This window comes from Aureobasidium subglaciale, assembly GCF_000721755.1.
Source record: "Aureobasidium subglaciale EXF-2481 unplaced genomic scaffold scaffold_1, whole genome shotgun sequence".
NCBI lineage: Eukaryota > Fungi > Ascomycota > Dothideomycetes > Dothideales > Saccotheciaceae > Aureobasidium > Aureobasidium subglaciale.
The window spans coordinates 89,943-113,445 of NW_013566994.1; the positions used below are offsets into that span (position 1 = coordinate 89,943).

General features: G+C 51.0%; 8 protein-coding genes across 8 annotated transcripts; 5 read left to right on the forward strand and 3 right to left on the reverse strand.

The window, feature by feature from the left end:
- The first annotated feature begins 930 nt into the window (after nt 1-930).
- Nucleotides 931-2,259, forward strand: AUEXF2481DRAFT_169927 (uncharacterized protein). Its single transcript, XM_013492896.1, has 3 exons — nt 931-1,210; nt 1,263-1,608; nt 1,877-2,259. The coding sequence occupies exons 1-3, from the start codon at nt 1,125-1,127 to the stop codon at nt 1,952-1,954; spliced, it is 510 nt and encodes a 169-aa protein (XP_013348350.1). The 5' UTR covers nt 931-1,124; the 3' UTR covers nt 1,955-2,259.
- Nucleotides 2,260-2,668: 409 nt separating this feature from the next.
- Nucleotides 2,669-3,878, forward strand: AUEXF2481DRAFT_45646 (uncharacterized protein; the record flags this gene model as incomplete). The annotated part of the gene is made up of 3 exons (XM_013492768.1): nt 2,669-2,706; nt 2,856-3,462; nt 3,579-3,878. The coding sequence occupies 3 exons, from the start codon at nt 2,669-2,671 to the stop codon at nt 3,876-3,878; spliced, it is 945 nt and encodes a 314-aa protein (XP_013348222.1).
- A 386-nt stretch (nt 3,879-4,264) lies between these two features.
- Nucleotides 4,265-8,283, forward strand: AUEXF2481DRAFT_35229 (uncharacterized protein). Its single transcript, XM_013492636.1, has 3 exons — nt 4,265-5,135; nt 5,207-7,780; nt 7,803-8,283. Exons 1-3 carry the CDS (start codon nt 4,747-4,749, stop codon nt 7,906-7,908), a joined length of 3,069 nt encoding a protein of 1,022 aa, XP_013348090.1. The 5' UTR covers nt 4,265-4,746; the 3' UTR covers nt 7,909-8,283.
- Nucleotides 8,284-8,710: 427 nt separating this feature from the next.
- Nucleotides 8,711-10,922, forward strand: AUEXF2481DRAFT_25247 (uncharacterized protein; the record flags this gene model as incomplete). Its single annotated transcript, XM_013492520.1, has 5 exons — nt 8,711-9,423; nt 9,476-9,719; nt 9,779-10,035; nt 10,093-10,572; nt 10,625-10,922. 5 exons carry the CDS (start codon nt 8,711-8,713, stop codon nt 10,920-10,922), a joined length of 1,992 nt encoding a protein of 663 aa, XP_013347974.1.
- Nucleotides 10,923-11,658: 736 nt separating this feature from the next.
- On the reverse strand, nt 11,659-13,712 carry AUEXF2481DRAFT_84961 (uncharacterized protein; the record flags this gene model as incomplete). Its single annotated transcript, XM_013492862.1, has 6 exons — nt 11,659-12,322; nt 12,375-12,751; nt 12,804-12,817; nt 12,870-13,253; nt 13,301-13,315; nt 13,433-13,712. The coding sequence occupies 6 exons, from the start codon at nt 13,710-13,712 to the stop codon at nt 11,659-11,661; spliced, it is 1,734 nt and encodes a 577-aa protein (XP_013348316.1).
- A 223-nt stretch (nt 13,713-13,935) lies between these two features.
- Nucleotides 13,936-16,735, reverse strand: AUEXF2481DRAFT_35232 (uncharacterized protein). The gene is made up of 7 exons (XM_013492637.1): nt 16,064-16,735; nt 15,847-16,011; nt 15,585-15,793; nt 15,179-15,531; nt 14,862-15,121; nt 14,737-14,810; nt 13,936-14,687 (listed from the first exon to the last, which is right to left on the reverse strand). Exons 1-7 carry the CDS (start codon nt 16,525-16,527, stop codon nt 14,323-14,325), a joined length of 1,890 nt encoding a protein of 629 aa, XP_013348091.1. The 5' UTR covers nt 16,528-16,735; the 3' UTR covers nt 13,936-14,322.
- A 971-nt stretch (nt 16,736-17,706) lies between these two features.
- AUEXF2481DRAFT_35233 (uncharacterized protein) lies at nt 17,707-18,112 on the forward strand. The gene is made up of 2 exons (XM_013492638.1): nt 17,707-17,972; nt 18,023-18,112. The coding sequence occupies exons 1-2, from the start codon at nt 17,757-17,759 to the stop codon at nt 18,053-18,055; spliced, it is 249 nt and encodes an 82-aa protein (XP_013348092.1). The 5' UTR covers nt 17,707-17,756; the 3' UTR covers nt 18,056-18,112.
- AUEXF2481DRAFT_104389 (uncharacterized protein) lies at nt 18,020-23,500 on the reverse strand. The gene is made up of 4 exons (XM_013492897.1): nt 23,315-23,500; nt 23,195-23,261; nt 20,282-23,145; nt 18,020-20,232 (listed from the first exon to the last, which is right to left on the reverse strand). Exons 1-4 carry the CDS (start codon nt 23,390-23,392, stop codon nt 18,253-18,255), a joined length of 4,989 nt encoding a protein of 1,662 aa, XP_013348351.1. The 5' UTR covers nt 23,393-23,500; the 3' UTR covers nt 18,020-18,252.
- Between the last annotated feature and the right edge of the window lie 3 nt (nt 23,501-23,503).

Genomic DNA, 23,503 nt, shown 5'->3' on the forward strand with positions numbered 1-23,503 from the left:
TTGCATCGTGCTGGACCTTTATTGCCATGGTGGATCATAGAGTCGAAAAACTGATCGTGAGATCTTCCATAATGGCGAGCCCGTCGTTCTCGCGATTTTGACAAGCCAAACTAAACTCTGCCTCATGGCCACGTCGACTTATTTCTCTAGGCAAGAAAAATCGCATGGAAAGATGCATAACACGTTCTGGATTAATACATGCTGTTTGTAATATAGACACTTATTCCCACCTGGTCTTTGTGCCATTTCAAAGAGCCCAAATATACCGCGGTAGCATTCTGTTTCACTTGAGCATGTTATAGAGCTTGCTAGATGTGTCGTGGTCTTTTATCATGGTTATCTGACCAGGGGCAGGGTCGTACTGGTGACAAGAAATCTTGGTGTGGCACGTGAAGAGCTCGGAGCAGATTGCCGAACACGAACGATTTCAACAAATCCAGCATGATGATTTTGCCGAGTTTCATGCTGTGCACACTACTGCACGCTGCGCACGGCAGTAGATTCGCAAAGTTGTACTCGAGCATTTCCAAACAAAAGTCATGAGACTTGACAGATCGGGAATCTGGTGATGTGCGGAGTCCTCCCCAGATTGAGATCCGACTCTCGAGTCTCGAGTCTCAACACTCCCAGCGCGAGAGGCCAAGGCGCATAGAGTGGCGAAAGCAGGTACAGTACTCTGCACGTCGTCAACCAGGCACCCGAGCCTCGCGAGCTCAACCACCGCCGCCGCCGCCATCGACGTCAAACTCTAAAAATTCCGCACGCCCAACGCGCGTCCCCCTTGCCCAGACCAGCGGTCTCACTCAGCAACTGTCCTTGCTCCCACCAGTGCCACGCTGTCGTTAGCGTATCCCTCTTGCATGGGTGAAGAAGGTGATGTCTATGCACTGCCAGAATCGGCACGGCTATGCTGATCTAAACACGAACGGCGGGATCTTTTTTTCGTTGTGTGGAGGGAATAGATCGGTGGGAAAGTACGAGTACCTATTTGAAGGATCGCTCTTTACTCGTCCTGCAACATATAATCAAAGCCTTCTTCTCTTCTCGTGCTACTTGCTTCATCTAAATACTCGTGCACCTCTTTACAAAGAACAACCTTCCGTCAACCCAAAGCCACAATCGATATGCAATTCAAATCCCTCGCCGTGTTCGCCCTCTCTGCTGGAGCCCTTGCTGCTCCCGAGAAGAGACAGGCCACTGATGTCAACCTGTAAGCGTGCAAGGTCCCCGTACAACGATGTTCGACGTACTGACATTAGCAGTGCATCCGTCATCCAAGTCCTCCAGACTGCTGTCCCTACCTCGGTTGCTCTTGAGTTCCTGACCAACTCTGCTGGTGTCTACTCATCCGTCGCATCTGAATTGGCCGCTGGCTCGACTCCTTCCTGGATCGCCGGTCTTCCTAGCGACGTTCAGTCATACCTCGTCGGTGTTGCCGAGACTCCTTCGGTCGCCAGCTCTGCTGTCGCAAGCGCCACTTCTGCCCTGGCCAACAGCACCATCACAACTGCCCCTGTTGTCATTGCAAGCAACGGTACCTCTCTCAGCAATGGCACTGCTCCTGTCATCGTAGCCAACGGCACCGCTCTCGTCAACGGCACTGTTCCCGCACACATTGCTGCCAACGGAACCGCCATTGTCAATGGTACAACCTATGCCAACGGCACTACCACCTACGCCAACGGTACAACTCTTGCCAACGGCACTGCCATCACAACTGGCTCCTTGACCGGCTCCATGACCCGCTCCGGCTCTGCTGGCTCGTCTTCTGCCACTGGTGCCCGTAGCTCTGGCTCTTCTGGCTCTTCTGGCTCGGCCGCTGGTGCCTCTGGCGCTTCATCTACCTCCACTGGTGGTGCTTCTCTTCCTACCGCCTTCGGTGTGGGTCTTGCTGGTGCCGTCGGTCTTGTCGGTGTCTTCGTTCTCTAGAGAAACCAGCCTTACAATGATATGAGGACATGACTCAAATCGTCCCCGTTAATGGCGCAAGGTGCAGATGAGGTCTTTCGCACGGGTGATCGTATCAAAAAGCTTAGACTACCCCTTCTGTAATGTTCATATTATACGCTATCATACCTACCTATTCGTCTTGCAACATCAGCCTTACTCACATGCCATAATCTGTTCCACATAGCTATCTCAAGACACGTTGTTCCTCAGAACATGGTGATGTCCATCGGAAAGGCGTCGGTGCACCGGCTCTTAATGGAAGCTTCTCTGGCTGACGAGATCCACTGCATCGTACTACAGCTCGTTGATTCGCTATGTGCAACATAGCTGAGAGAGCGATCGTCAAAGTTTCGGGACTCCAGAAGGGTGTTCTCGATAGCCTATAGTGGTACGCATCCATTATCGTCATGTATTTGTGGGTGAAAGGGAAACGCTTGACAAGGATGCTGGAGAGGTGTATGGTGGTGGACCACCCTCATGGGGTTGATAGCCGAGGTCAAGATGACATCACCAACTTTGTTCTTATGATAGCAATGCAATTCACGACCTTGATGAATGCTACCCCCTCCCCCAAGTCAATTCAAAATCTCGTCTTCCAAAATCATACCTGAGCATGATGTCGAAATTACCAAAGAGCGTCTCTACTGCCACGTCGCGCCTGGCGCAAGTGTCGCAGCAGTTCTCGTCCCAAGCACCACTCAGACAGCAGCAAGCAAGAATGCTCCACCGAGGTACCATGCACAAATTGAACACTGGGTCAGTACTCTCAAAGTCGTGATCCTGCCCGTGTCGTAAAAAAAGCTCGAAATAGAGGGTGCAGAGTTTGTCGTCCAGAGTCAAACTCTACACCAATTCGGTCTATACATGATGCCAGAGTGTCAACTTGGTGCTGACACAGATCGCAGAGCAAGCATACCAGCACTCGGCTTTGGTACCTGGCAAGACAAAGACGCCCAAGAGCCAGCAGTCATCGCTGCCCTACAGGCTGGTGTGAGACACATCGACACAGCAGCTGTATACGGCACTGAGCCCGCTGTCGGTTCAGCTATCAAGAAGTCTGGCGTTCCTCGCTCGGAGCTCTTCCTTGTCACCAAGATCTGGAACAACTCACATGCTCCTGAAGACGTTGAGGCTGCTCTCGATGCTTCTCTCAAGAACCTCGGCACTGATTATGTTGACCTGTGGTTGATGCATTGGCCGTCTTCCTTTGCCAGTGGCTCTTCTCTTTTCCCCAAAGACTCGAATGGAAAGGTAAAGGCAGGAACCTCAGACTATGTTGAGACTTACAAAGCTATGGAGAAGCTCTACAAGTCTGGCAAAGCCAGGGCTATTGGAGTTTCAAATTTCAGCAAGGCAGAGATGGAAAGACTTATCAAGGAGACCAGTGTGGTCCCAGCAGCTCACCAACTAGAGCTTCACCCGTACCTGCAACAACACGAGTTTGCTGAGTGGCATAAATCTCAGGGCATTCATGTCACACAATACTCGCCTTTCGGAAACAGCAACGAAGTGGTAAGTACTCGGAGGTTGAAGTACGACATCGAGAGCTTGCAGCAGTGTCCCGAGCTCCGATGTGGTAGCTCGCGAAGCAGAACACAATTTGGCTAATAATCAAATCCTGGTGTTAGTACTCCAAGGGTCAAAACTTGAGTAAGCTGATCGAAGACCCGACCTTGGTAGAAGTGGGAAAGAAGTACGGAAAGTCTGGGGCGCAAGTCGCGCTTGCTTGGGGTATTGCCCATGGTCGCAGTGTCATCCCCAAGAGCAAGACCCCTGACAGAATCAAGCAAAACGTCGAGGGCGACTTCGAACTGTCTGCTGAAGACATCAAGAAGGTGGATGCCATCGACAGAAAACTGCGTTTCAATGACCCAAGTGCGAACTTTGGTTGGAACTTCTATCAAGACCTCGAGGGAAAGGAGGCATAGGTAACTTGTTGATGCGGAGATAGCATGCTAGAAGATGCTCTTTGTGGACGGACCGGGCGGTGTATTGCGATTCGCGGACCCTTATTCGTGTTGGTGACTCGACCCTGAAAGAGTGGTTGGCAATTGATGTGTTACATAGAGCATGGAATGACCCTCATATAAACTGTCTAGTGTGGCTGCTGCGAACCGCTTGTGCCGAGTAATGGAGCTGTTTATCGAAATTTGTTCCAAGAATGCATTGCTGTGCCGCAATAGGCCTTCGAGCCTAGCAAGGAAGTTCCTCTGCATAGCCAGCTGCAAGGGCAGATGTGCATGGTGTTGGCTGGCCGCCAACGTCGCGCGAAACAGCCAGGAAGCCCATTGTTCACAGTCCTCATCGGGAGAGCAGCTCTACACGTTCGGACGCGTTGTCCTGAGGTTCCGGTTGGGGAAATCGGTTTCGAGAAGTGGCTAGTCAGGGGTAAAAACAGTATCCGACCAATGACGAGTGGCGTCCCTGGCGGCCCGGAAATTCAGAGCGGCTCCATCGTGGATCATGGGTGGTCGCGCTCGTGGAGATCACTGCAGCTATTGATGTCGGATCGCTTGTGCCATTTGGCGCCGAAGAGCTTGATGTAGACAAGGGAAAAGCTCGTCCAAATGTTGACTTCCATAAACAAACAACAGGCAGTTGGTTGTACAATAGTGGGTCATCCTTCTCGGCCACCTTTTCAGCCTCCCCACGTCCTTACCGAAAGCTAATCAGGCTTTACCCCTTGAACCGTTGGCGACACGTCCGCCGACCAAAGTCTCGTATTTTCTCATCAGACAATTCACAAGCCACTGGCTTCCTTGCAATGCGGATTGGAGAGGGTTAGCTGAGCGCACAATGGAAGAAGTCGGTTGGCATTCCCCGGAGGACGCAAATGAGACACAGCAATCTCACGGTCGGTCAAAGCTGCGGGAGTCGTCTTTGATTGAGCCTGTCAGCGCGGTGCCCTCCTTTTCATCTTTCAAGAAGCGAACCTCGCAGATCCCTATTGCGATAGCCTCATCACCTGGAGGGAAGACGCCCGTGCCAGATAAACCTTCACCTAGGGCCGGTTACTTCTCCTACATACCCTCCCCGTCCCAGCCCCATGATGCAGCTCTGCGAACGAGAGCATCCTCTATAAACCAGTCGTTGCTGCTGCAGGAAACGGCTTTAACGGACGTTAACGCAACCCCTCGCGCGTCAGAACAACAGAGGCAGCTTCCGCAAGCTCCAGTCTTGCCAAAGTATGTTACGCACCGTTGGATAGGGGATAGCATCCGTCTTCACGTCGCGTGCATGGCTGACTTTGTTAAAGGGATACCAGCAGTCCTGAACATCTGCCCCCCGTTTCGTCTCTCGCCCTCTCTCCCTCCGGTGCACAACGTCGCAGCATAATCGACAGTCGTTTGCCGGTACCGTTAAGATATGATAAGACAACCGCTCCCGGCCACCACACAAATCCCAGCTTGTCGAGTCAGACGTCAGTCCCAGCCTCACCTCGAAGAGGTCGCTCATCTACCATGAGTGCCCAAATGCACGCCCCTGCCATGACCGTCCAGCTTGACGGCATTCCCAGATCATTCACAGACGAGTCCAACGACTCCTTCCCCTCGTCGTCGTCTCCAAGGAGATCGAAGTCCCCTGGCCGCAAACTCGGTTCCTTCTTCGGCTGGAAGTCGTCATCTCCCAATCTCGAAGCACAATCACCAGCAACCTCCTTCTCCGACGTCTCAGCCTCCCCAGCCCATTCTCGCAACACTAGTCACATCGATGCCACGCCTACAAACATGGGCCTCTCACCACCTGCACTCGACTTCCACCATCACCATGCAGGCTCTCAATCTCAGTACTTTGAACTGTCCAACACCCATCCTCTTTCGACGTCGTCGGCCCTGAACGCTCATGTAGAGGAGCTGGAGCGCGAACTCCAGCAGGTGAGTTCTGAACTCGCTGGTTCCATCCGTCGGGAAATGGACCTCGAGGATGAGATCGACCGCTTCCGCAGCGAGATGCCCGCCGGCTCAAGTGAGCTTGGTCGAAGAACAAGCGATTACTTCTCGGATTCTGGCACCAGCTCCCTGCGCTATCCTCTTGGCGACAGCGAAGCCAAAATTGACGAACTGGAACGTCTCAAAAGAAAGGCAGAACAAGAAAAGGCCCAGATGCAAGTCGACTATGCCCAGAAGCTTGCTGATGAGCTGAAGCTGAGGAAGAATCTGGAGGCACAAGTCCAACAGCTTGAAGAACAACTACACCACAGCAGAGATGGTACCCCAATCGAAGAGGGCCCCAAAGACGAACGGGTTCGTGAACTCGAAGTCTTCCTTGACGAAACCCGTCGCCGTCTAAGCCAAGAGCGTCAGTCGAAAGATAACTTCGAAGACCTCTTTGCCGCACTGAAGGACGAGAGCGAGAAGCACCGCAACGAACGCGACAATCTTCGTGACGAAGTGGTCCCGGAGCTCAAGGCTAGAGTTGAGGGACTTGAAGCCGAAGCCGCCGAGATTCAATCACTTCGTTACGAGAACACAGGCATGCAGCAGCAGCTGCAAGCCCTTCGCGCCGAAGTTCAAATGCTCCAAGAGGCACAGGACAGCACCAATCCTGACTTCAACGAGGATGTCTTCGCGCCACCGCGATGGCCCAAAGCAGGGTTGTCCCGATCGAACTCTTTGGCTAGACCCTCTTCGAACGGCAATCTTCGCCGGAGCAACTCATTGGCGAGGTCTGGCTCAGTCAGAGAGCGCAGCGAGACTCGTCAACGTTCTGATTCCTCCTCTGGTGACCGCCATAAGGACATCGAAGACCAACGTGATGCGCTGCACCAAGCTCTCAAGAATCTCTTGCGCAGATACGAAGGAGAGAGACGCGAACATGCAAAGACCATGCGTAAGCTGGCAACGGATCGCGACCGTGCCAGAAAGGAAACCACTGGCAGAACTCCCTTCACACGCGAAGTCAATCTCGTTCGTTATGAGATCGGCGAGCTTAGAAAGCGCGCCGATGATGCACTCGAACAGAAATGGCAATGCGAGAGTAATATTGGCGGCGTGAAGATGGCCCTTGACAGAGCGCAACAAGAGACACAGTCTATGCGTGAATATCTGAATGGTCGAACCATAAGTGGTTCTTCTCGCAAGTCAACTTTCGAAGGACTTGGCATTGAGATGACCGATGATAACGTTGAACTTGGAGAAGAGGACCGTAAGACTATGATCAAGGTTCTCAGACAGAGCATTGCCCTCGCCGAGACAGAACGCGATGCCGCCCTTCGCGAGGCAGAAGAATACCGCCAAAAGGCATACATGCTCCAGCAGTCCGATGACGCGCACATGGATACACAAGACGGCCTTGCACATCAGTTACTAGAAGCAGCCACACGCATGGAGCAATTGGCATCGCAGGTTCAGGAGCATCTGCAAGCCAACCTGCAACTGCGTGAACGTCTTGGTCAGGCAGTTGGCAAGGGCGAACAGTCACAAAGCGAATCCACCGCTCTGATCGTGGGTATGCAATCTCGTCTGAAATTGATGGAAGACAATGTGGTTGCGGCTCAACAACTGTCGGAGCTTGCCCTTGTCAATCACGAAGAAGAAGCAAAACAGATAGATGATGCCAACAGCCCCAAGCTGCAACGCCTCAACGTGAATGGAAAGACGGCAGCGTCTTCGGTACAGGCATCGCCTCTTTTCGGAGTCAAGAGCCCCAAGATTGGCACGAGCAGCGGTGGAATGGCTGAGAATCTCTTCGAAGCCAGCAAAACAGCGACGCTTGAACGCAGAGTCAAGGAGCTCGAAGCGGCTCTGGTCGAGGCAGACTCGGAGATGCAGTCGGTGGTGCAGAGAATCAACAGTTCCCAGTACGAGATCGCCGAACTTCAAGGCGAAAGGTATGTACCATCTGTGTGACAGACACATAGCACGAACTAACAGATGCACAGGGATGAAGCACAACGACAGATGCGCCGTCTACAGGTCTCGATCTCAGCCGAGAAGCAGAAGGCACAGGCGCTATTGATGGCGTAGAAAGCCTCTGGTATGGTGGTTCGCTTGGGCAGACGCGTCGACATGGAAGTTTCTTGTTCAAATTCTTTGTACACGGTCAGGTTTTTGGCATAGTTTTCGGTTGGATTATTTTTTGGACATTATACCCTTTTGGTGGAGAGCAGTGTTTTGGGTTCTGTAGGAATGTGGCTGTGGTTCGATTGGATCATAGTATGCATAGCATTGGGGTTAGACAGCGAAGGTAGAAGCAATTGCATAGTCGTACAAGCATGTGGAATGCGGTAGCATGTATCGTGGGTGGCTTGTGGTGATATCGCACATGCATGTAACAGGATTGGGCTCGGGAAAGAGTAGGCTGATGGTGTTGTTTCATCCCCAGACTTAGCGCGTCTGTAAGGGGGCGGTCGCTTCAAGCTGCTTGCGCAGTGCAGTGCGAATGTCGTGTAACCAAGCAGCTTTCTAGAGTCGACTGTCCACGTTGATTGTCCAGTGCTTGTACTCTGTCTTGTGATCGATTGGCCGCTCTCGGCACTTTTGGTGCGTGCTTTCGTCTACATAGCACACCGACTCGCACTTTCTCCTGCAGCTCACCCTCCACCCTCTACCGTCCCTCGTCCGACCCTATCCTATCCACGCCTTCTTCACACCTTCAGCCCCACGCCGGCCACGCCTCGTACCGCTCGCTACGCTTCTTCAGACATCTCCTGCCGCTGAGCAGTCAACAGTGCGTTCGCGTCTTGCTCTGCTCAATTGCTGAGCTGCACCCCTTGTCCCACCAAATCAACGCTGACCCTTCTGTGTCTACAGCAGCAAGCATGAACCCCAACAATCAGCAGCAGTCCAATCGACTGCAACTGAACTTTGGATTCCAAGGAGCCCAGAACTTCGGCGGCGCTGAGCAAGGCCGCGCCTATCCCACCACCCCCTCGACCTTCCCACAGCCATTCCCCAACACACAGGGACAACAAGAAGTTTGGGGCACAACACAGCCCGGTTTGAATCCCGGCTTCACAAACCAAGGCTACTTTGCAAACAATCCCTACACCTCTGCTACCCAGCAACAACAAGCCAATCTGCACGCCCAGCAAGCCTATCGACCTCAGCCCCAGCAAGCTCCGCAGCAGCAACAACACCAAGCACAGCAACAACAACAGCAGCAGCAGCAGCAGCAGCAGCAGCAGCAACAACAACAACAACAAAATCAACAACAGCAATACCACGATGCCGCTACAAACGGTCTGGTTCACCAATTCTCCAACCAGAACCTAGGCGGCACACCTCGAGCACAGAGTCCCTACGGACGTCAAGTCTCACCAAATCCTAACCGCCCGCGCACAGCCAACTCAACCCATCAACAACAACAGCAGCAGCAGCACTATTCTGGCCCATCTCTATACGACGATGAACCGCCAGCAAAGAACCCCGAGCGCTTCTCCACCAGCATTGGCAACCGAGCGAAGCTGCAGACCGAATTGGTCAGCACCTTCTTCCGTGACAGTGTAGAGCGAGCCCGCGACCGCAATTCCCGGTAAGCCATCCGTTTCCCTCCAGCCAGTGTCCACAGCTAACATGTTATGCAGTGCTCAGGATCTCGAGATTATCATGAAAGACATGTCGGTGTCAGATTCCCGCAAACAGCAAAAGACTACTAGCATGCGTCGCTCTGAAGCAAACTTCCTTCGCTTCCTCCGTACCAGCGAACGTCCCCAGAACTACTCCACACTCAAGATCATCGGCAAGGGAGCCTTTGGTGAGGTCAAGCTGGTACAGCGCAAGCATGACGGCAAGATTTATGCCCTCAAGTCACTTGTCAAGGCCGAAATGGTATGTCCTGTCCTGCATCGACCTCTGCCGTGTCTCAGTACTGACGCTGCCCATCACAGTTCAAGAAGGATCAGCTCGCCCACGTCCGTGCCGAGCGTGACATCCTCGCCAATGCCGACAGTCCATGGCTCGTCAAGTTGCACACGTCGTTCCAAGACTCGACTTTCCTCTACATGCTCATGGAGTTCTTGCCAGGTGGTGATCTCATGACCATGCTGATCAAGTACGAGATCTTTTCCGAAGACATAACACGTTTCTACATGGCCGAAATTACTCTGGCTCTGGAAGCTGTGCACAAGCTTGGGTTTATTCATCGGTATCTTCTTCCCCAAATTCGAACTACCCCTTGTATACCCGGCTGACAAGATGGCAGTGATATCAAACCCGACAACATCCTGCTCGACCGAGGCGGCCACATCAAGCTTACTGATTTCGGTCTCTCGACCGGCTTCCACAAGGAACATAACGCTTCGTATTACCAGCAACTCATGTCGAACGCCCGTTCGCGCGCAACTGCCGCGAACCGACAGTCGGTCTCTCTCGACCAGATTCAGTTGACTGTCAGCAATCGTCATCAAGTCAACACCTGGCGCAAGTCTCGTCGCCAACTCGCCTACTCGACTGTTGGAACACCTGATTACATCGCTCCAGAGATCTTCAGCGGTAAAGGCTACGACTACCGCTGCGATTGGTGGAGTGTTGGTACCATCATGTTCGAGTGCTTGATCGGCTGGCCTCCATTCTGTGCAGAGGAGCCTCACGACACATACCGTAAGATTGTCGATTGGCCCAGAAACTTGCATTTCCCTCCTGATCAACAGATCGGCCCTGAGGCAGAACACTTCATCCGCAGGTAAGCTTGACTCGTGTTGCACTTCTTGAAAGCTTGGACTAATTTTGGACAGCTTGATCTGTGATGCCGACAACCGTCTTGGTCGCCTGGGAGGTGGCACTGAAATCAAGCAGCATCCATTCTTCCGTGGCGTTGTGTGGGACCAGCTTCGTCGTATCCGTGCTCCCTTCGAGCCCAAGCTCTTATCCGCAGTCGACACACAGAACTTCCCCATCGACGAGATTCCACAAACGGACAACAGTGCTGCCCTACGCGCTCAGAACGAGGCCATGGGAGGTGAAGAAGCCAGCATGAGCTTGCCATTCATTGGCTACACTTACAAGCGTTTCGATGCCTTCCGTGGAAGCTGAGCAATTTCAGCCAAGGCCGAGAGGGAACTCTTCGTTGGTCGGATTATGGCACATGGCATATTCATCGACAGTTTGGGATTGTGTGGAACGCAATGGTTCGAAGAGCAATACAGTACAGCGCATCAAAATCCGTATCTAGCCAAGTACGCAGGTCGGAACACCTGTTCTGTGTCTCTCGTTCACGGTAGCTATTGGCCATGACAAACATTTGCATGCGGGCAGACGGAATGGATTAGGCGTTCTCTTTAGCTTTGCAGCAAGAACGAAGGACGTTTGGTGCTAGTAGCACAAGACGATGTATTCTTAAAACTTTGTTCTCATACGATGCAGGAAACATGTCGTTCTATAGCATCCTCGTGAGCCAGTGTAATTTTTCGAGTGGCTAGAGTAATTGTGATGCATGATGACTGAAACGAGGGATGACTTCATGCGGAAGTGTAGAATGGAAGTCTGGTGTGATTGGATGGCGCGTCACGCTTCTCCGCTCGGAACAGGGCAGGGCAGCCGGCAAGGGTTCCATGTGCTTTGGTCGCATCAATATCCAGGCTATACAAAGACATGCAGCGATTGTGTGCCTGAAAAGTAGGTTCCTTGTAGGATCAAGCGTTATAATAGACAGCTATGTTATATTACATTTCTGTCCAAGGACGTTATATATACTGGATTCTGCAGGCAATTTCTGTGAGCCATACAGTTTGTCTGACTGGACATTGATCTTTTGACCAAAATTGAGCGCTTACGCAGCTCCACCACCCATGATATTCTTGCCTTTGATGCTTTTCCACTCGATAAACAGACTGACGATGAAAGCAAGGCCGCTGGTCGCAATAGGTACAATGAACGCTGATGTTACGGCATTACTGTATGCCATCAACACACCAGCTAATTGATCTGCCGAAACCACTTCTCGAACGTGTGTGGCACCTGCCGAGATCACGGCTGCTGGATTGACGCCAGGTGCGTTCTTGATAATGTCCTTGACCAGCGTGTTGGCGAAAATGTTCTGAGCAATTGAGATCGAGATAGCACCTCCCAAACTGTTGAAGAAGATGGCTATCGCATTACCAGAAGGCATGTCTTTTTCTTCCAGAACGACTTGTACAGCGATGAATGGGATCTGAATTGCGGAGCCGGAACCGATACCAGCGAGCAATTGATAGCCAATCCATCTGGCAGCGGGAGAGCCAACTTCGAGAGTATAGAGCATGCCAGCACCGACGGTGAACACGGCAGCTCCGAACCACATGAAAGGGGCGTAGACACCGATGACAGTGATGGTTCCACCAACGATAACTGAAGCAATCGTGTTCGAGACAAGATAGGCGATACACCTGATACCGGAGCCTTCTGCCGAAGTGTTCTTGACTGCCTGGAAGTAAAATGGTAAGTAGAAGATGTGGCTACAGCAATGTTAGAATATGGTATCTAGTCAATGCTCGCTGATCAGCTTACGTGTACATGCCCATGGCGAAAAAGGCCGAGTACGCTGCGGAGACCAGTACGGTGCGCTGCTTGACCAGGATGCGAGGTGGCAGGGTGGCTCGGTCTCCTAGCTTGATCTGTAAAGCGATGAAGACCGAGATCAACAAGCCAAAGCCTAGGAGACATCCCCAAACTTTGGAGTTGCTCCAAGGGTACGTGGTACCTCCCCATTGCAGGGCAAGAAGGAGACAAATAATGGCGCAGATGAGGAGGAAGGCGCCTAGAATGTCAATCTGCTTAACCTTCTCTCTGAAGGTCATGTTTGTGTGCTTTCTCTCAGGATTGCTGAAGAAAAAGAACACTGCAACCAGTCCAATGGCGCCAAAGGGCAAGTTGATCCAAAAACACTGCCGGCGTGTTAGTATGTACATTGGCTGAAGCTGTTCGCAATTTCCGTACCCATCTCCAAGTTGCTATGAAACATTAGCGAGGTGCTTGACGAGGATGAGAACGAAAGACACATACCGCGATCTGTAAAAACCCCACCTAAGAGCGGTCCAACAATGCTGGCAATTCCAAACATGCTGGATAGCGACGCAATGTAGATTGCACGCTTCCTCAGCGGAGCGATGAAACCGATGATAGTCATGCCTCCAGAAAAGAGAGCAGCAGCCCCAACACCAGCGACAGCTCTTCCAACGATAAGCATAGTCGAGCTCGTGGCTGCAGCGCAGATGACTGAGCCGATTTCGAAGATGATCAGGGCTGACAGATATGTCCATTTCACGTCAAAATATGTGTAGACTTTGCCGAAGGAAGGCTGCAAAGATGTGGTCGTAAGAAGGTATGAAGATCCAATCCAGCCGACATCGTTTAATGCATCGGGCCATTCAGTCGTGATCTTCGGGACTGCTCAAGTAAGTTTACGAAGCTTCTGAAGATGCTGGATGACTTACTCGCAGTTGCGATGACTGGAAGAATGATAGTTAGCACAACTCAACTGATGGTATTCGGGTATGGCTAGGCGATTGTCGCAACTGCCGCTAGTAGTTGATTGCAGCATTGCGAAAGAGAAGATGCAAACGTACTTGAATTGTCCAGAGCAACTACCCAGATAGTAAGGCAGAGTCCCATTACAAGCAGCCAGAGCTTGGGTCCATGAGGATATTTGGACTCATCCTCGGCTGCTCGAGCAGGTGCATCTGTCTCGCCTTCTCCACTGGAAGTCGCGTCTTTGTCGACAGAGTCTTCCCTAATTGCAGTCACTGCCTCTGATTTGCCCACGGGACCATCTCCGCCTTCATGTGACTCAAGTTCAATCACATTCGACTCGGCCGTCGCGCCTCTACTAGAGCGAAAGAGCCCCATTGTCAAGATTCGCGACTTGTCGCTATGAGGCGTGCGTGAGACGATGGATGGTGAACGGCAGTGACCTACCTTCCGTTATGTATGTTCCCGGCTCCTCATTTCGTTTTTCGCAGGAGCCGATCAACGCCTGCTGGTGAACGAATCTCGACCTCCAGCCAATCGATATACGCAACGGGATTGTACGACATACGAAAAGTATATTTTGCTGTAACCGAGGCGATCTCGTCTAGAATGCTTGCGCCCGCAAGATCATCTGATAGATAATTCGACACCATATAAGTATCGTATTGTTACCTGGGAAATGGTCAGATGGGATGCAGACCTTCCTGCGCCAAGCCATGCATGCATATGCACATCCTACAACTGGTTACAGAAGTACTTCGGCATGGTTTCCACAGTCGGCATCGTCAACTCCAAAACGACGGGTCGCGTGGTGGGGTATAGGGTGTCGATACCAATTGTGATTAAAAGTCAATAGAATAGTGTATCATAGGTGAAATCCGGTACATGTGAACTCCGGTATATGAACCTTTCGCTCCTGCCGCTATGCATTGGAATCTATTTGTGAGAAAAAGAAATAATGAAGAATAAAACCTAACAAGACAGGCGTTTAGGCCTGTTTCTCAAGGTCGACTGCAGCAACAGAGCCGTTCTCAGGCGATGTAGGCTCGTGGTCCGGGTTGGCGGATGCCTTGTTGGCAATAGGGAATGTAGGAGCAAACGAACTCTTGCTTCTGATCTGAGCTCCCCTCAGGTAGAACCAGACGGGCAGGGGAACCAGACAGAATGCAAAGCAGCCAAGCAAAGTACCAGCCCATTGGATGCCCATACCGTTGATCATGTACGTGGCAAAAAGTGGGAATCCAGCACCGCACAGGGAACGGAGGAAGGTATTGGCAGCGATGGCAGAAGCGGCGAACATGAGGTAGCTGTCGATGAGATAATTGAGGCATTGAAGGAAGATGGACATGATGCCTATGTCATGTCAGTGAGTCGTTGGTGATGGGCCATAATCTGAACTTACCGAAGCCTGTAAAGAATCCACTCAAAGTTGGAGCAATCCAGTGAATGTCTGCGCGGTAGCCAGTCCAGCCGAACCTGTCGCGCGATTAGCCCAGATACATTAAGAGGTGGATGAGTTTGGCTTACCAAAGTAGACCAACGCCGAACAGTACACCGCCAATGATGACTGGGGGAAGACGCCATTCCGGAATGGGGATGTTGTTGTTCGCCTTCAGCTTGCGATTGTACGACGGTACATCGATGACGATGTAGACACCAGCAAAGATCTCACCCATGATCATACCGAAGTATGGCAAACCACCAACACCAGGAGACATTCCGTGTACACGCTGGAACACGATCGGGTAGAAGGTCAGGAATAAGTAGAGAAGACCGTAAACGAATGCCTGCATCAAGACCATTAGTTCTTAGCACAAAAAATTGAAGCGGAAAATTCAAATTACCATATAGATCGACAAGAGCAAGACGATGGGCTCTGTGAAAAGCATGCGCATGGGTCGACCCAAGTTCTTCTCAACCAATTCACGCAGGTTGATCTCGATTTCTTCCTGCTTTGCGTGAATGCCCCAGTTCTTGGTTCTACGTCTGAGCTCGGCGGCCTTGTTGACAAGGATAACGGGTGGGTAAGTCTCTTCTAGAAGGAATATCAAGAGGGCCAGACCAGTAAATCCCATGATAGCTGTGATGTATTCGGTCCATCGCCATCCGAGATACGAGGTCGTGATGAAACCTCCGATGAAAGGCGCGAGCAGAGGTCCCGAGAAGACTGCGATGGAAAATACTGTGACGGCGACACCTATATGAATGTGAGTCAGTGGTTCAAAGCAATTGATCAGGACTTTCACGGACCTCGCTGAGCGTTGTTGAACATGTCGGCGAACACGGCTCCGACGACGGTGAGAGGACAAGCGCCCATAAAACCACCGAAGAATCTGCAAATGAGAATAGTTTGGAGATCTTTACCAACGGCCACGGCGATACAGAAGATAGAGAAGCCGAAGGAGGAGATGAGAAGGGGGAGACGACGTCCGTAGAGTTCTGACATCGGCGCCCATAGACTGTGCCAGGGGTCAGCGATATGTGAGTAGTCTTTCGAGCAAGAGGAACTCACATGGGACCAGTAGCGAAACCGAGTACATAGAGTGAGATACCAAGAATGCCGACTTCGGTCGAGACGTTGTATTCGCGGGCGACAGTGCTAGTGGCAGAGGAAAAGATGGAGGAACCGAAAGCAGCAGTCAATGTAACGAAGCCTAGAGAAGCAGCAACGGGGAGCCTAGAAGACAGATCAACATACTGGTATAGTAGTCACTTCATATGGTACTCACTTCTTCTTGAATGGCCAATTCTGGGCATGCATTGGATCATTGGGACCATCGAATTCGACTACATATTCCTCTCTTTCCGGTAATGGTGGAGGATAAGGTTTACCACCACCAAAGGCAGGCAAAGGCTTGCTAGCCTTAGAGGACCTTGTTCGGAAGACTCCAAAACTTGTACTATCTGCACCATTTGCTCCGACTGTAGCACTGTGTTGACTCCTGCCAGTCTGGATTCTGCTCAATGCAGTAGGATGTCTTTCCAGATCTGCCTCGTTTTCATATTGTGTTTCGACTCTTGAAATGTTTCTGCCCATTTCCTGTAACCTGACCGAGCTTCCAGAATGAGACGATGCATGGGAATGTCTTGTGGCTATAGGCGGTTCGTGTGATTCATGGCGTTCGATAGGACCAAATCTCTCGGGCGAAGCATCACGCTCATTATCGGCCATCGCCCTGTCTTGAGCATTCATGATGGCGGAAAACCAGTCCTGTAATCCGGCAAAGGTGACTGAGGTGTATGCAGAAGAATAGGGAGGGGGACCGGAAGCAACAACAGGCAGCGGTGACCAGATCAATAAATGAGATGAAATGCTCGAGCACGGGGCAGACGAGCTGCAAGAGTGGATCCCAAAAACGGTTCGAAGGAGCGGCTGTCACGGCAATCCTCGACTGCCTGGCCTCCTAGAATTCGTGATTGCAATGAGCTCGCTAAAATTTGCTGTTTTTTTTTATCAGTGGAACTAGATGGAATGCTCTACGAATCCGCGAGGCATTACTTCCTTGTCCAGGAGAACTCGTACGAGCAGAGCTCGTTCCTGCGGGGCAGACGAGTGACGGCAGTAGCCCATCATTGTATCGGTACAGATAAGCAACCACCTACGTCAAAGTTTGTCTGGCATCAGCTCTCTATTTTTGCTGAACCCTTGACGCCCTAGCGTGCCAGGGTAAGCTGATTTAATCGTATCGTGGCGCTGTCCGAACGGCCTCTCTTCGTCTCCTGTTCGGCAGTTGTTCAGAGTCGGAACGGGCCCGATAACCAAGGCTATCAATTTCTTTACCAAGGCATTCACGATCGATGACAAGCTGCTCTCCTGCTGAAACGCGCCATCTATTGCAGAAGGAAGCTTTGCGGAAAGAATGCGCCTTCCGATCAACAAGCAATCTGGGGTAAAATTTCCGAGTCAGTTTTCAGCCTTACTGAGAGTCGACTTCTGGATGATTCTCAATAGGATTGCAATCAGGAAATCACATTAGGATATTAGTTGACCTCGTACTCGATAGCTTGTACAGCCTCTAGTGGTGGATAGAGAGATTTCACGACTGATCGCATGGCAGCTAGACGATTGTCCCAATACTTGACAGCTTCAAGAAGTAAGCAACCGCCGCAAGCCGTTCTGCATCGCCTTGATGACACTGTTACCAATGGCGTGATACACCGAGATGAATACTCGCTGTGTCGCAAATCTTTGTAGGAGGCATCGACGTCGTAGAATACAAAAAGAATACCGTAGAAGAAGCCTTCGTGCCACATGACAGCAAAATTTGCACCGCCACAGATCTGCGTCATGCAAGTGGCGTTAACACCTCTCCAATTCACACGATAAAACCAACGCAGCAAGTCTTCCACAATCACCATCACCTCAACTCAAACCACCCTTTCCAAACATTCTCAAATCAGAACACAAACACATACGCAACAATGGGTCTCCCTCAACAAACAAACACCCCTGTCGAAAAGCCCTCGACCTCGGAGACGGCCGAGAACAACCCCACCTCCACCCCTGCCGCCGAGGTCAGCACACAAAACAGCTCCATCGGCGCCACGGATCCTTCTGAACTGGCTGGAGGTGCCATTGGCGGTACGCACGGAAGTGCAGAGGAGGCTGCTGATAAGCTTTACGAGGAGAGAATGGAGGTAAGGCATTCCTTGTGTCTGGAGAATGAAAAGAGCTAACATGGTTACAGGAGGAATACGCCAAGCGCGAGGGAGGTGCTTAAATGGAATCATGTCGATAATGAAGTGACGAAAAAAGTTCAATGGTCAGGGGACTGAAGGTAAGTTACAACACTTTTGGGGCTCTGCATATAATTATATCTAATGTATCACCAACTTCCTGACCATTTTGTTATTATTCTGTGTGTGAGATCTTGCCTGATGCTGGGATTACTCTCCTCGAGTTATTCGAATTCGAGCCTCACCTGCTAGCTACCAATACTCGCTCAAGCATAGCAAGGATCTTCTTGTTGCCATAGCGCTTATCTCCAGCAACACCCACCGCCTTGACCACCAACGGATACAGCAGCTGCAGATGTGCCTTTGGACCTTGGCTGCCGATACCAAACATCCTATCCATAGCATCTGGAGCACAACGTAGCTTTTCAACTTCAGTCAAGCAGAAGAGCAGCTCTTCGACCTGTGACAGCGGCTGTGGCATTGAACCACGAAGTGGCTGATCGACGATATACGCCTTGAGAGGAAGCGCGAATCTCAATACTAGATGCATGGCCGCAGTCTGTGAAGGCTTCACTTGACTCTCGCTAGATTCGGCAACCAGAGAGACAAGCTCAGCGAAGCACAAGTATGCCATGTCTTCTCTTGGACTCGGCTCGGGATCTCGAACTCGACCAATACGCAAGTCATACAAATTGGCGAGTTTATCGTCACGCTGAGATATATCGCCGCGCTCGACAGCGTGGATGAGCGATGCGTTGAATAGAGAAGTGGAGTATGTTTGACGTATCTCGTCAGGGATACTCGGTGAGCCTAGGGCCGATGTCATCATGGATTTGAGCCGCTTCATGCTTTCACAGTCGAAAAACTCATCTGTTTCGACAGCTTCGAGAGTGGGTTGAGGCGAAGCTTCATCAATATCCGCATGCATGCTAGCATGGGCTATGTTGACGATTGCTGTCCAGATGCGTGTCTTCAATTCGCTCGGGACATCAAGCTCTTCCATCTGTTTTAGTGTCTTCTCGATGATAGTCAACGACGCAGAAGTGGCTTTCTGCCACAGCGCCGGCGCTCTACCAGATTGAGTCCATCGGTACTTCAGACGCATAGGTATCACTATGTCTTCCAAAGACTTGGCCACAGCGCCTGAATAGAACATCTCGGGCTTGGACAAAGGTGAGGTAATCAATTCGACTATCCAGTCCATACTTGATTTCGACAAGGCAACGAAAGTCAGATTCCTCCTGGGCCTTTGTTCCGAACTTTCGAATGGCAATGACATGAGCTGCGAGGCGGCGAAAACTAGCGTTGATGAGACTAGATCGATGTTGCCATGGAGCGCTCGCAGGTGCTCAAGAACCTTTTGCTGGAGCGCAGTGGGCGTTTGGACATCAGAGCTGTAGGCTCCACCCGTGGATGACTTGACACAGGCAATCATGTTTTGAACCATGATGTTGAGCCTCTCAGTGGTGGTAGATCTCTCAACCAGGTTGTAAATGGTTCTTCCACAGTTGATATACGCGATGTACTGATCCTGTCCAGCGGCCTGTCCTTTGACGTCCGCAGAATTATCAGGAATACTAGACGACCACAAGAGCTCTGTGCGAGATATCGCCGGCCCTAGTTTCTTATTGTCTGCTCCAAAGGCACCTAGGAGCGTCCCCAGAGCATTGTATACAGCTGCATTGATGGCAGAGGAGCGAAACGTCAGAAGAGTTTCGAAAATCTCCATCAAATCTGACCACAGTCGGTCGAACGACGAGAATGAAGCCATCTGGTCGAATTGTCCAGCGAGGAGAGCGGCAATGTCGCCAATGATCTCACTAGAGGTCGCGTCAAGACCGATGATAACGTCGGATGAAGTTTTGCCTGAGCGAAGAGCTCTCTGCTTCTCCGCGTGCTCCCTGAGAAGTTTGAACAAGAGCGTCTCAATTGTTAGTTGCCAGGCTAGATCAGAGAAATCGCCACTGTGGTTCTTGAAGATTCTCAACAGTGTTTGAAAGGCACTGTTCCTGACTTCGGAGCGGTCATCGGCGATAACGTCCGTGAGTCTGTACATCAGTAACACCCACTGAGCAGGTCGTGATTCTTTGCTTCTTGTGACAATGCGTTCGTGTCCTAGGACTAGTCGCTCTTCAGTAATACCACTGATAAGTTCATTGAGGCCAGAGACCACTTCTTGCTTGACGAGGAAGTCTGACACGTCCCAGAAGAGTGTAATAGCCTAATTAAAGTTAGCGTTGGGCTGCAGCGACACAAGGTGAAGAGCTTACGGTAAGCGAGATATTCAGGTCAGAACTCTGGGAAGCAAATCGGAAGAGGATCTCTACCAGGGGACTGAGGCAGGTCTGCGGCAGTGGTGCGAGGAAGTCCGAGCATACTAATTGCATCACGCTGAATGCCGATCTCCCCAAATATGGAGCGACAAAGTGGCTTGACAACTTCAGCCAACCCTCCTTGGTATTGTGCTCACCTCTCTCTTCCTCCTCAACATCATCCATGTCAAAGACACTACCTATTATGGCGAGGATAATGTCCCAACCAGCGGTAAGCGCTTCTCCGGACTTCTCCAAGATAGCTTTAACAGAGTCAAGAATTCTGTTGTGATTTTCGATATCGATATTTGTGAGGTCACCGCTTTGCTCGTAGATACGGCGAACAAGAAGATGCAAAGATGACAATACCATCTGTTGTGCTACTCCCGCATCGTCTGGTTCTTCGGATGTGCTTGCTTCTGCAACTGCCATGGAACAACGAGCCAAAATGTCAGCAGAAAGGCGGCGAGCATCATCCGGTGTACTCGTGGCAATGCTCAGGTCCACAAGGCTATCGACGAGAAGAACCCATCCGCTCTCGGAGGACGTGTAGCTCGCAAATCGTGCAACATTATGTTCCGCAAGGTCCCTCAACCGTGTCAAGACGAACACATAGTCCTGAGTAGATAGAGCAATGTCTGTCGTAATACCAGACAGGCCAGAGAGTTTTCGTGCAACGCCAGAAGGTTTCGTTTGTATAGGAGATGAAAGTACGCCTTCACTTCTTCCATTGAGCAGTCTACAGAGTGTAGTGAGCACGTGAAGGAAGGCATCGTTCGGATAATCCGCCGTGCTTTCCAAAAGTCTCAAGACTGCACCTTCAACAGCTGCGATCTCCGGGCCAATTCCTGTGGACTTCGCCCCAGAAGCGTTGAGGACCACACCAGCTTGAAGCAGCGTTTCGAAAACAATGTTAAATGACGAGTCTAGCGTCGGACCGATTGCGATGGCGACATTAAGAAGCGCTCTTAAGCAAAGAAGATTGCGTGTCGACAGTGTGGGCTTCGATGATGGGTCATATGATGGTCTTCTCGACTTCTCACTGCCTGAAATTTGCGTGGTAAAGCTCTCCACACTCAGCAAGCCTTTTCCATTAGAGTAAATACCAGGAGTCTCGGCCGTTGGGGATGACAGTGTTGAAATGCTTGAAGTCACGATGCTTGGAGGAACTGCAGCTTTACCAAGTGTGGTCAAGAACGCGTCTCGCGCTGTGGACAATCTCAAGAGACCAGAGACCTGCAAGAATCTTTGGTAAGATCTTATCAGTGCTCGATAATAATTGTTGTCGAGAGATGCGTTGAGGAAGGTAGAATATGTTGCCAGCAACGCAGGCCAACATTCTTCCACGAGATTTGCGATAGCTCTAATACGGGCGGCCTCGCTACCTTCATCCGCAGAAAGTGGGTTGAGGGGGACGGTTCGTGATCGGTATGATTGCGACCTCTTTTTCCTGTTACGCGTTTTCTTTGGACTTGTGGCATGCTCCTCGTCACTCTCGACTTCATCGTCTGATTCCGGTTCTTGATCTCTCCTAAGTCTGGACGCATCATGTTGAACGGTCAAGGGGAGTACGACCTTGGCCAGATTCTCAGATAGACCGTTGAGACACTCGAGCACCAGACTGTAGACATAAGTCTCTGGCAAAATTGGAGGATCTGTCTTGTCGAGTTGATCCATACATTGGGTCTTGGGTGCACTCCATCGCGTACTGATCCCTGGCACATTTGCATCTCCCACAGCTGGACTTGGAGCAATGACTCCAGCGACACCGCCGGCAGCTTCCATGGCGACCTGCTCAGCGATAGTATCTCGCGTTTGTTCTGTAGGAATACTCGAATGCTGTCCCAGACCGATCACTGATGGCTTCTCTGTTGATATTTTGACAAAGCAAGCAATGTTATCTCGGATGATGGCACGTTTCCCCTCCTTGGCGTCGTACTGTAGGTAGATTTGGACAGCCAAACCAGACTCTGTGTAGACGAGTCGGAAAACTTCCATGCACATTGCACGTTTCCAAGTCGTTGCTTCTGAATCTATCATGTGCGTCAACAAGCCTAGGACAACCTCACATTCATCAGGCATGGCTTGAAGGTGATGACGTATGACGAAAGATGCAACGCGAAGAGCACGCAATGTGACACCGAAGGCCTGGCGCTCTGAGATGACTCGAATTAGATGTGGCATGACCACTGTTCGGAGGATGTTCGTCTGTTCGGGATGTGATGCAAATATCTTGGTATGGCTTCCAAGGCATGCGCCCATGAGCTCAAGACCCGACGTCGCTGAGAGTGCAGAGAATCGCACGAATCTTGTGTTTTGTCCTTCTGTGGCGAAGCAGATGTCGAGGAATACTCGGTATGCATCGTAGGCAGCTTCTCTCAGTGCGATCGGACCATCTCCGCCAGAGATTCTGGTGACGATTGGAAATTTGTCTCCGCCCTCATCCTCTGCAGCGACTCTGTCAAAGACTGATACGACAAGTTGCTGGAGGGTGGCAGCGGCTACACCGCTGACTGTGACCGCTTTGACATTTTGCAAGGCTGCACAGACCTGCAAGGCAGCCGCAAGATGGTCTCCTTTGAGGTCATCCGCATAGTTTTGCGCGAGAGCAGGAAGAGCCTGGAGAACCTTGAGCTGGATGTCAAGGCCAAGTGAGGTGCAAGCATTAAAAGCATCCAGAACATCTTTCAGCCTCGATTTCGGAAGACCGCGTATGATGACAAGTCGCTGAAGGCATACAGTTGCACTGCCAGCATATTTCGCATTTCGAGTATTGCACGCGAGCAGTAAAGGATCAATGAAAGATGGTCGTCGACTTAGATCTCTTCTTTGTTAGCGACCCTGACGATTAATAAGGCAGGTGCATCTCACCAGCGGCCAATTGCTGTTCTGAAGTAGACGGAAGAGATTTGAGATCCTGTAATGATTTTTCTGCAGCCCATGGGATTATCAGAATTGATAACCAGGTTTCACGACAGGAAGAAAGCATACAGTGCGGATCTCTGGATTCTTTCTTTTGGCCTCTTGAGCGAGGCTCGTAAGTTCTGCTTGGAGAGCTTGTCCGCTCATGGCTTTCTAGATGGTGCAGGGGAATGAAAGCATAGTAGAAGTAATTGATCGGTCGGAATACTCGTAGAACAAGGCACTAGATGGATTGAGCAAGTTCTTCGATTGCAACTA

Excerpts from the sequence above, each read along its gene's own strand:
- AUEXF2481DRAFT_35232 (XM_013492637.1), bottom strand. The coding sequence starts at position 16,527 with ATGAATGCTCAAGACAGGGCGATGGCCGATAATGAGCGTGATGCTTCG. Across the intron at positions 16,012-16,063 it reads AATTGGCCATTCAAGAAGAA|GCTCCCCGTTGCTGCTTCTC; the intron begins GTGAGTACCATA and ends TCTGTCTTCTAG. Across the intron at positions 15,794-15,846 it reads GGTTTCGCTACTGGTCCCAT|TCTATGGGCGCCGATGTCAG; the intron begins GTGAGTTCCTCT and ends CCCCTGGCACAG.
- AUEXF2481DRAFT_35229 (XM_013492636.1), top strand. The coding sequence starts at position 4,747 with ATGGAAGAAGTCGGTTGGCATTCCCCGGAGGACGCAAATGAGACACAG. Across the intron at positions 5,136-5,206 it reads CAAGCTCCAGTCTTGCCAAA|GGATACCAGCAGTCCTGAAC; the intron begins GTATGTTACGCA and ends ACTTTGTTAAAG.
- AUEXF2481DRAFT_169927 (XM_013492896.1), top strand. The coding sequence starts at position 1,125 with ATGCAATTCAAATCCCTCGCCGTGTTCGCCCTCTCTGCTGGAGCCCTT. Across the intron at positions 1,211-1,262 it reads CAGGCCACTGATGTCAACCT|TGCATCCGTCATCCAAGTCC; the intron begins GTAAGCGTGCAA and ends TGACATTAGCAG. Across the intron at positions 1,609-1,876 it reads TCGTCAACGGCACTGTTCCC|TCGGTGTGGGTCTTGCTGGT; the intron begins GCACACATTGCT and ends TTCCTACCGCCT.
- AUEXF2481DRAFT_104389 (XM_013492897.1), bottom strand. The coding sequence starts at position 23,392 with ATGAGCGGACAAGCTCTCCAAGCAGAACTTACGAGCCTCGCTCAAGAG. Across the intron at positions 23,262-23,314 it reads AGAATCCAGAGATCCGCACT|GCTGCAGAAAAATCATTACA; the intron begins GTATGCTTTCTT and ends ATAATCCCATGG. Across the intron at positions 23,146-23,194 it reads AGAACAGCAATTGGCCGCTG|ATCTAAGTCGACGACCATCT; the intron begins GTGAGATGCACC and ends AACAAAGAAGAG.
- AUEXF2481DRAFT_35233 (XM_013492638.1), top strand. The coding sequence starts at position 17,757 with ATGGGTCTCCCTCAACAAACAAACACCCCTGTCGAAAAGCCCTCGACC. Across the intron at positions 17,973-18,022 it reads TTTACGAGGAGAGAATGGAG|GAGGAATACGCCAAGCGCGA; the intron begins GTAAGGCATTCC and ends ACATGGTTACAG.